A 10,144-nucleotide genomic window follows, 5' to 3' on the forward strand; every position below is an offset into this window, starting at 1 on the left:
AAAAATCTAAATCACTTAATTTGATACAGATGAACTATTGGAAATCAGCACTCAACGAAAAAGGAAATGCGCCAGTTTTTATTGAGCAGGAAAATGCGTGAATGGTGTTGCATCTTTTCTTGAGAATCCCGTGTTGGATTTGCTGGATCGGTCGGTCTCTAGCCATGGGCTGGATCCCATTTAATCCCTGGCATAGACAAAAGTGATAAAACGAAGCTAACCCAGGCCCATCTAATCAAAGGTAAAAAGGGCCCAATGTTAGTTCACTGGATAACGCTTCGTCTTGTTCCTCGAGTCAGTTGTATTGTACCATAGAAATTTTTCTCTTAGCTGCTCTAATGGCGCCGCCGTCCGCTGCAACCTATGAATAGCTAGCTGGGACTTGGGGCCCCCTTGGTTCCAGGGGCCCGGGGCGCCCGCCCCTCCCGTCCCCCCCTCGGGCCGGCCCTGAGTTTGCCAAGTCTTCTCTTTCTCAACTTCCCGGAGACGAAATTCTCGAACATAATTTGTCCCTTCATTGCCCCAAAGAACCTAAAAGATTTGTCCCTCAGGAAGCTGACATGGAAATCATGGGCGATCCCACCCAAGCATGCCTAGAGCATATGCGAGACCGAAGAGGGGCCTAATCTTAACTTTGAACGACCAAAGAAGCAACCATGAAAAACTCTCGTGGGCTATGGGAGGTGGAGGAGGCCACAGGGCAATGGAAAAGAGACCAGATCTGCCGTTGCAGATAGAGACCAGAGCGAAGATCGAGCGAAGGCATGGGTGGTACCTGGGGCGCCTGAACAGCGGGAAGATCTTGAATGCCCACCTTGAATGTATGACATCGAATCTCAACCTCGGAGCCACCGGAGATCTTCTCCCCATGCAGGAGGAATCTTGCATCAACCGTGATCCCTTCAGAATCAAGGAGGACCAGACGCAAGGCCTCGGGTCGGAGGTAGAGGAAGCCATGTTCATGGAACGTCGGGAGGCGAGAGGCCACAGAGTGGTACGTTACCTGCCACCGGCTCGGGGAGCAATCAAGATCCGCCATGGCTCAAGCGGCAGAGCGGTGGAGGATGAGAGTCACCGGCGCCCTAGGGGCGATCGCCGGCGGAGGCGGAGGCTCTCTCAGATCTCATCTCTCTCCCGTTAGACAAATTGTTTGTCGACAGCTCGCACCGCTAACTTCAGTCGTCCGGGACCTTCATGTTCAAGAACGACATCTATAATATACCTGTATAAATGGTAGCTTATACATGTATAAATGGCTGAAAAAAACTACATGAGCAATGCCTTACCGTCGTAAATATATGTCGAGTTACCAATCACTGCTCACGCTCAGAACGAGGATGCATCAACTTTCCTTTTTGATTCTCTGCGAGACTTTTTCTTATGTAGATGTTTGTCCTCTCGTTCTGTAATTTTTTTGAGTACCTTGCTGGTTCACTCATCTCGTCATTTCAATGTCCTTGCAGGCTATAATTTTGTTGAGATTTTGGATGGATGAGCTAGAAGCTTTCGATATATCATTCACTCCAAGCTAAGAGGATTCATTTCAGTATTTATCCAGACACGCCCGCAATACCGCTTAAGCCATAGGAAGAACGAGTGTTGGTGCTCACCAACTACAACCTTAACCAAACGCGTACAAAATATTCGGTGACTATAGGATCTTTGTTTATAAAAAAACATCTTCTACTTTTAGTTGTAGGATTCGTAGAAACGCACGTATGCGATCACAGCGGGAACACAAGGAATAATTTGAGAAGAACACACAGTCAATTTGTGCCACTAATTGCAGCGTTTTCGTATTTCATTGATCTGGTATGAAAGATACATAATGTGGGATAAGACTCATCAGCCACATAACAATTAACTGAAATTAATTAAAGTACTCACACCAGCGATGCATGCATACTCACAAGGTATACATCACATACAACACTAGTGGAGCCAATAGAGATACAATAACATAACACTGAGAAACCATTCTTCCCTGGAGTGGGTGTGCACTTGCCGACCATTGGTGGATGGAGGGAGTTGCACCAAAGAATGGCATGAATAGTAGCTAGGTCCGCTGCTGTATGGGTGACCCGGCCATGGTGATATCCTCCAAGCTCCCATAAGTGCCGAGTGTCTTTTTAAGTTTCTTGTCTCTCCTGAGCATAACCAGTCTCTCAGCCACCTCCGTCATATCTGGTCTCTCTTCTATGTCTTCGCATAGACATTCAATTGCTAGCTTGCTAATTTCTTCCAGGACAAACATGTCTTCTTCATTTGCAATCTCCGTGTCGAACATAGCCCTCCCACTATTCTCTTTCTCGTAACATTTGCAGAAATCAATGATGAGGCTTTGGTTCTCGCCATATACGTTCTTCTTTCCAGTAATGAGCTCCAGGAGAACGGCTCCAAAGCTGTACACATCACTCTTTTGTGTTAAAAGGCCAGTTTTCAAGAAAACCGGGTCTACATAACCCATGCACCCAACTACTTTCTTGGCAAATTGTCCCTCAATATTAAGCTTTGACAGCCCAAAATCAGAGATTTTGGGTGTTAAATTTTCATCAAGGAGTATGTTGTCTGGCTTGACATCACCATGTCGTATGGCCTGAGCTGTGGATGAGTGCATGTATTTCAACCCTTCTGCAGCCCCAATTGCAATATCCAAACGCAGATCCAGTGGAAGTTCTTGGTTTTTCTTCTGGTGGAGAATGTCTTGGAGGCTTCCATTAGCTGCAAACTCGTATACCAGCATTGGGACCTCCACCTCAAGGCAGCAACCTACCAGCCGAAGAATATTCTTATGGATCATGTTGGTCTGAATCTCCACTTCATCGGTGAAATCTTTCCTTGATTCTTCATTTACAACGATAGAGCCCTTGACAGCCACAATAGTATCATCAGGGAGAGTTCCTTTATAGACGTTACCAAAGGCTCCATTACCAAGAAAGTCTGAATTGTTTCTCGTGATTTTCTTCAGTCCCTCCTTGCTGAAAATGGTCAGGCCTTTCACGTTCTGAAGTACCTTACCCCCGTTCTTTTCAAATGATTTGTCCAGTTGTCTTTTTTGGAAGAAAACCAGTGCTAACAACAGAGCAATAACTATGAGGGATAAACCTAGGACAATCCCTGCAGTTTATCAACCAATTATTCATGTGTAAGAAATCATATATGGTAAAAGACAAATTAATGCTTTGCGTGTACAAATAGAATATCTAAAGTATTAACCATATAATTCAATTGTTTATCTTTTTGAGAGGTACGAGGGTGTGCATTTCAAAAATGACCATATCTAGTGTATTTAAAATAATCGTGCCATGTAGGACATACCCATGTGGAATTATTAATTGAACAAACTAAATTTCATGCACTCAAGCGCACACACGCGGTATTCTGAAACCTCCAGATGCACGTAGCTATATGTCTGCAAGAGACGGGCTATAAATAAGGCTTACTGCATGAAAAATCACTTGGTGAGCCGAGCGAGGAAGCTAAGACCATGGCTAGCTACTCTCAGATAAATTTCAAAGCGGGACATATACGCAAAATTTTAGTATTTTACAAGTCTCCATTGCCTCCACTAACAATTAAATCTCGCTTCATGAGTTTATGTCAATGCGTGAGCGAGCCTATGGATGCAAAACTCATACACACCTTTTTTCTATTAAAATAGTGTGGAGAGATAAAGTTTGTATTAAAAAATACCAAAAATACAAGCATGGCATACTAAATTGGTATACTCGAGAAATATATTTCACGATCGATATATAAGTACTAATTTTACGCATTTCTATTGAGTACTAAATCATTGTACTAAGAAAATATATTTCATGCATTATATCCCAAACTAAATACATTTTCAGGATATTTCTCCTAGCTATATCATTCCATGTTGCGTTAAAAAAAATTAGTATCTGATGATTAATAGTATAATGCATGATGGATATAAACGATCCAAACCATTAAACTAACCATTAAATATATTCCATAATGGATCTAACAATATTACCAAACACAGAAAAAAAATCCATTATTAGTTAGTTTGGATTAGGTTTGGAAAAATATTGGAGATTAATTTTCACGGAATGATATAGCTGTGATAAATAACCTCACCAGCAAGAAAATGAAATCAGAAATAACCATAACAAGACACAACTATGTAGATAGGAACAATATAGGGAAATATAAAGATAGTGTGCATACCAACGGTAAGCTTGGCTACAAGCGGGAACTTTGAACTCTTTGCAACGCACGATAGTGTCTTTGAATCATCTTCACGCTTGTATCCTTTACTGCATTGGCAAGTGTGCGAGCCAGGGATATTCGTGCATTCGCTATGCTTAGGGCACGCAGTATCTCGGTCGCGTTCACACTCGTCGATATCTGCATAATAAGTGGCTCATCCGTAAGTTATATACTACTACGTACAAGTTTTAGAAAAACAACAACCAAAGTAGTAACTATACTAGGTAATAAGGCTAATTAAACACCATGCGTGTAGACTAATTGAAAGAAAAAAGCATATACTTAGACAGAGAGCCTTACCCTGGCAACCGTTTTGGATGTAAGGGTTGCCCTTGTAGCCGTCGGAACACTGGCAGACGTACCCCGGCCCATTGTCGGAAGCAGCGCAACGGCTGTTGATGCTGACGCAGGCTGATTCCTTGAGGTTGCTGCAGGATGTGGAGTCGCGGATTGCCCAGTCGAGGAGCAGCGGCATGGTCTGGTTGCGGGGCATGTCTCTGAGGTCAGCCGCCTTGAAGGAATAACTTCCTTTCTCCACGATGAAGGCGTAGTTGCAGGGGCTGTACTCGAGACCTTCGTGCGACCATCCTTGGTTTAGCTGCATGCTTGTGTCGGTGAGGTCCGGTGGGAGGTCGACGTGGCAGCAGCCAATGCCCTCGCAGGCACCATCCTTGGGGCCCTCGGCGTTCTTGCAGTAGGCCACGCAGCCGCCATAGTAGGACTTGGCGTTGCGGGCAGGCTCGCCACTGCCCGTGTAGATGAAGGTGTTGCAGCCGAGGACGTAGAGCTCATTCCTGGAGTTGGAGATGCGATACACATCGCGAGTGCTAGTCGCGCTCACGTTAAGACCGCCAGGGAAATCGTCGGTGCGATTACCGAGGATGTCGAAGCACTCGTATGCCACCTTCGTCTCCACCCGGATCTCCGCGCGTGGCGTCACGTTGAGGCTAAGCACACGTACCTGGTCCTCGAACCACCCTTCCAAGAAGCCAAATATGCCAAAGTCGGGGCGAGAGGTGGCGCCCACCGGCGGCGCTGGGGGTATGCAGCTGTATTCATCTGAATACCAAAGAATCTGTGCAAAAAGAAAATTATACATATTATCAAGTAGTCATATGGCCCATTCAGCAGCCCAATAGGGAAAGCGAAGCAGTGGCCTACTCTGCTCGCAGCCTCGCACCGCTCTTCACGACCCACAACCGCATCGCGTCCGTCCTCGAAGAGTCGCACACGCACACGACGCATCGTCTGGTTCGTTTGATCGTCTCTCTTGGCGATTTGGCGAGGCGACCTAGGGGAAAGAGGAGCAGCCGCGGCGGCCGGCGGGAATCGGCCAGGAGCCCAGAACGCTACACGCGAGGTGCGTTTCCTCTCTTCATGATCATGTATTATTCAGTTATCCCTACATGCTAGATGTAGATGCTACAGGCTATTCGTGAGGATCTAGGTTCACATCTTATTCAGTTACGTAGACTGCATAATGTCGATGGGCAGGCTGCCTATTCAAGTTTCAACCATATTTACAAATGTCTGACAAGAGAGTTTATTCGAAGTATCTTCAGTTGTCTAGTAGATTAGCACTCCATATTTGCAATTTAGCTGTTTATAGGAATTATGAGAGTAGTAGACTGCTAGATGAAATATTGTAATTGACTAGTTTTACTGAATATGTTCCTTATTTTTTTGTAATGTAGATGAAGAAGAAAAATAAGAGTGCTGCTGACAGTGATATATTTGCATTGTGGAAAAAAGCTTCAAAAGCTAAGAAGACAGATGAAACATCCACACCAAATCATACTGTTGTTGAATCAAGTACTTCTCACGATCAGCCCGAGAACAATCTGCAATTGGCGATAGTGCAAGCACCGGATGTAGAACGTGAACCGGAGAGCAGCGACGCAACTCCAACTCCAATTGTAGAGGATGATGAAGCAATTGATGAAGAGGATGAACCGACACAAGCAGATCTAGAGACACTTGAACCTGATCCTGGGAAACGGATTTCCATCTCAAGGTATGCTGCGAATGACCAAGATAGAGTTAGAAGGAGATACATTGAGATGGGGCCATGTCAACCAAAGAATCATAAGTTTGAGTTTACAAATAAAAGTGGATATGAGCGTCGCTTTTGTCGTGCTTGGTTTAAAGAATTTCCATGGATTGAGTATAGTGTGGAGAAAGATGCTGCCTTCTGTTTTGTTTGCTATTTGTTCAAGGATAAAACAAAATGTCATGGTGGGGATTCATTTGTTAAGAATGGGTTTAGGAACTAGAACATGAAATCGAGATTGTCGAGACATGAAGGTGGTGTTAGTAGTGCTCATGCTGAAGCTCAAGAGAAATTTGATATGTTCACTACACCAAAAGCATCAATCCGAAAGGCTCTTGCTTCAAACACCTCGCAGTATAAGGCCTTGTACAAGCTCCGTTTGACATGGACACTCAAGTGTTTGAGGTTTTTATTGCGCCAAGGCTTGGCATTTAGAGGACATGATGAGAGTGAAGATTCACTAAATAAAGGAAATTTTCTTGAGCTTCTAAATTGGCTAGCAGGAAATTTTGAAGAGGTTGATAAAGTGGTTCTCAACAATGCTCCACATAACTTCAAGATGACTCACCATGATATACAACATGAGCTGATAAAATGTTGTGCGCAGGAGACTACTAAACTGGTCATTGAAGAACTTGATGGTGGTCATTTTGCAATACTTGCAGATGAGTCTAGTGACGTGTATCAGAATGAACAGTTGGCTGTTTGCTTGCGTTATGTTGATAAGAAAGGAAGGGCGGTTGTAAGATTTCTTGGTCTTGCTCATGTTGAAGATACTACCTCTTTGACACTTAAGGCTGCAATTCAGAAAATGCTTATGAAGTACAATCTGACCTTCGCAATGGTTCGTGGGCAAGGATATGATGGAGCTAGTAACATGAAAGGTAATGCCAATGGCCTGAAAAAACTAATCATGGATGAGTCTCCTTCTGCCTACTATGTTCATTGTTTTGCCCATCAACTACAGCTAACTCTTGTTGCCGTTGCTAAGGAGAGTGGTGATTGCACTTGGTTCTTTCAGCAGCTTGCACACTTGTTAAATGCTCTTGGTATGTCTTGCAAAAAGATGAGGATGCTTCGGATTGCTCAAGCCGAGGAACTGATTGATGCATTGGAATTAGAAGAAGTAGAAACGGGGACTGGGCAAAATCAGGAAATGGGTTTGGGAAGACCGTGCGATACACGTTGGGGCTCCCACTTCAGAACTGTGAACCGTGTCCTCTCTATGTATGCTGCAATACGGCGAGTCCTCTTGAAGATTGGCAAAGAGTACCATGGTGCAGAGGCTCAAGCAGCTCTATCTGTGTTGACTTCATTTCGGTCATTTGAGTTTGTTTTCATGGCACATTTGATGCAAGAAATATTTGGATACACAGATGACTTGAGCAGAGCTTTGCAAATGAAAGAGCAAGACATTGTTCATGCTATTGAGCTAGTTGATCTCACAAAGTATCACTTGGAGGGCTTGAGGTCTGATCCTGGATGGGACGATTTTCTTATCAAGGTAACATCTTTTTGTACAAAGCATAAGATCAAAGTTGTTGATATGAAGGCTCGTTACTGTCCTGTTGGGCGACCTAGAAGAGGTGGTTTCTATAATGGTGCAGATAATTATCATCGCTTCCATGTTGATATGTATGTGAGCGTCATTGATAGGCAAATTTCTGAGCTGAATGACAGATTTGATGAGGTAAATGCTGAACTACTTTCTTGCATGGCAGCATTCTGTCCACTTCGTTCATTTGCTGCCTATGATCAAGAGAAGTTGGTTAGGCTTGCTTCAAAGTTTTATGCTAGTGATTTCACAATTGATGAACTGGCAAGACTTCCATGGCAATTAGACTTATACATTAGTCACGTGCGCAGAGATGAAAGGTTTAAAAGTTTGAAGAATATAGTTCAACTTTCGGTTATGCTTGTGGAGACAAACAAACATGAACAATATTTTGTTGTTTACAAGCTTCTTAAGTTGGTATTGATTTTGCCAGTAACTACTGCTAGTGTTGAAAGGGTATTCTCCTCAATGAACTATGTGAAGAATAAGCTAAGGAACAAAATGGGTGATGAATACTTGAACCATTGTTTGGTTACATTTGTTGAGAGGGAATTCTTTAGTCAAGTGAAGGATGAAGATGTCATCAATGTATTCCAACAAGGCGATCGTAGAGTTATATTGTAATATCAATTCTTCACTCAAGAGTCTAGAGGTACTGCCTCAATACAAATTTATTGTTTTAGTATTTATAATTATTACTATGGAATTATGGTATTACCTATTATGCATTGTTACTTCACTAGAAATATTATTATAGTCCATCCTATTGAAATTGTGGCCATATTTCGTATATATAGCTGTTGTTTTTGTTCTCATATTGTTTAGAGATTTTTTTTCTGAAAATGAATACCTAGCCTCCATTTCCTAGCGCCGCCACTGGTGGCGCCTGGAAGAAGCGGCTGGTACACCCCGCTTGAGTTGTCGCAGAGGATCTCGAAGCCTGGCCGGAAGCAGTTGGCGCCGATGCCGAATGGGTAGGGGATGTCGACGCCACCGCAGCTCGACTGGCAGCCTTCCTTTGCGGTGGGGTTATCAGCGCCAGTGGTGGCTACCACGAGCAAAGCGGTCGCTGACACTAGCAACAACATCGTGGCCGTGGGGGGCGACATTGCTGCGGCTTTGATATCAGGATGCTATCAACTCAATGTGATTTAGCACTGCTTGCCTACTGCATCTATATAAAGCCTAGTCTCTCGCTTTATTTTATTTGACCACCGACGATGATGTCCATTATTTCATTCAACCGCCTCAACATTCCTTCGCTGGAGCACAAGAATATCCGAACATGCATGCTACCTAGCTTGCTGGGCGTAAAAAAATGCACTACGCGTTACACCTAAATGACAAAAAAGAATACCACCTCTGTTCATGAAAATATGTCACAAGTTTGTCTAAATTTAAGTATACCTAGACAGTATTTAGTGTATAGATACAATCGAATTTGGATAAAAATTTTTTTTTTTGAAACGGAGGCAAAAGCTTGGACAGTATTTAATAGTTTTTTTTGAAACGGATGCTTGGACTGTAGAAGGAGCTGGTGAGGCGCAGGCGAGATGGTAGTCCTTTGTGCCGATGTCGAGGTAGCCGAGAGCGTGGGTGCTGCAACCTTGGTCGAGGGAGCCGCGCGAGGGATTGCCGTGGTCGATGTCGTGGCCGGGTGCCGGTGTCGATGTAGCCGCATGCGAGGCGGTGTGCGAGGAGAGTGACGGAGACGCGCCGAGGCAGTCGTGGAGATGGTCGATGCCGAAGTCGATGCAGTCTGGGCCGTCGAGGACGAAGTGCAACCATGGTTTTGCCAGAACCAGGCGCACGTCGGGGACGAAGGCATACTCTGATTTTGCCAGAACCGAGTACGCATAGAAGAACTCGGCGGTGACGCATCGAAGCAGTCGTAGAGGCGATGCCGATGAAGATGTCGTCGAAGCCGATGAAGATGAGGCGCCGGTCCGAGCTTGCCAGGCCCGGGGACGCGTCGGGGACGAAGGCACGTACCGGTGTTGCCAGTACCAGGTGTGCGGGGGTAGGGAACATTACAAAGTGCGCGCCATGTCGGAGTAGACTAGTAGAGGAGGTCTCGACGACGGGTGTCGGAGTAGAGGAGCAGGTGGTGTAGTCGGGGAAGAGGAGAGTCTTGACGACGGGTGTCGGAGTAGAGAAGCAGGTGACGTAGTCGGGGAAGACGCGAGGACGCTGGCGGCAAAGCTGTAGTGTACGAAGACGTAGAAGGCGGCTAACCCAGCGGTGACCAGGGGTGGTCATGCTGGACGCCTAGACGGGCGTTGCGGTGATCGGCGAGCCCAGCGCGA

The 10,144-nt window shown here is 44.9% G+C and overlaps 1 protein-coding gene across 1 annotated transcript; it reads right to left on the bottom strand.

The window, feature by feature from the left end:
• Window positions 1–2,056: 2,056 nt before the first annotated feature.
• Window positions 2,057–8,947, bottom strand: LOC124704757 (putative wall-associated receptor kinase-like 16). Its single transcript, XM_047237013.1, has 5 exons — window positions 8,752–8,947; window positions 7,773–7,794; window positions 6,899–6,917; window positions 4,534–5,194; window positions 2,057–3,117 (listed from the first exon to the last, which is right to left on the bottom strand). Exons 1-5 carry the CDS (start codon window positions 8,945–8,947, stop codon window positions 2,057–2,059), a joined length of 1,959 nt encoding a protein of 652 aa, XP_047092969.1.
• Between the last annotated feature and the right edge of the window lie 1,197 nt (window positions 8,948–10,144).

This window comes from Lolium rigidum, chromosome 3 (genome assembly GCF_022539505.1).
Source record: "Lolium rigidum isolate FL_2022 chromosome 3, APGP_CSIRO_Lrig_0.1, whole genome shotgun sequence".
NCBI lineage: Eukaryota > Viridiplantae > Streptophyta > Magnoliopsida > Poales > Poaceae > Lolium > Lolium rigidum.

What these genes read in the sequence shown, in the direction of transcription:
- LOC124704757 (XM_047237013.1), bottom strand. Translation starts at nt 8,947, where the DNA reads ATGTCGCCCCCCACGGCCACGATGTTGTTGCTAGTGTCAGCGACCGCT. An exon ending in GATCCTCTGCGACAACTCAA is followed by an intron (nt 7,795 to 8,751) that starts GCGGGGTGTACC and finishes TTGTACAAAAAG; the next exon opens with ATGTTACCTTGATAAGAAAA. An exon ending in CATCCAAAACGGTTGCCAGG is followed by an intron (nt 3,118 to 4,533) that starts GTAAGGCTCTCT and finishes GATAAACTGCAG; the next exon opens with GGATTGTCCTAGGTTTATCC.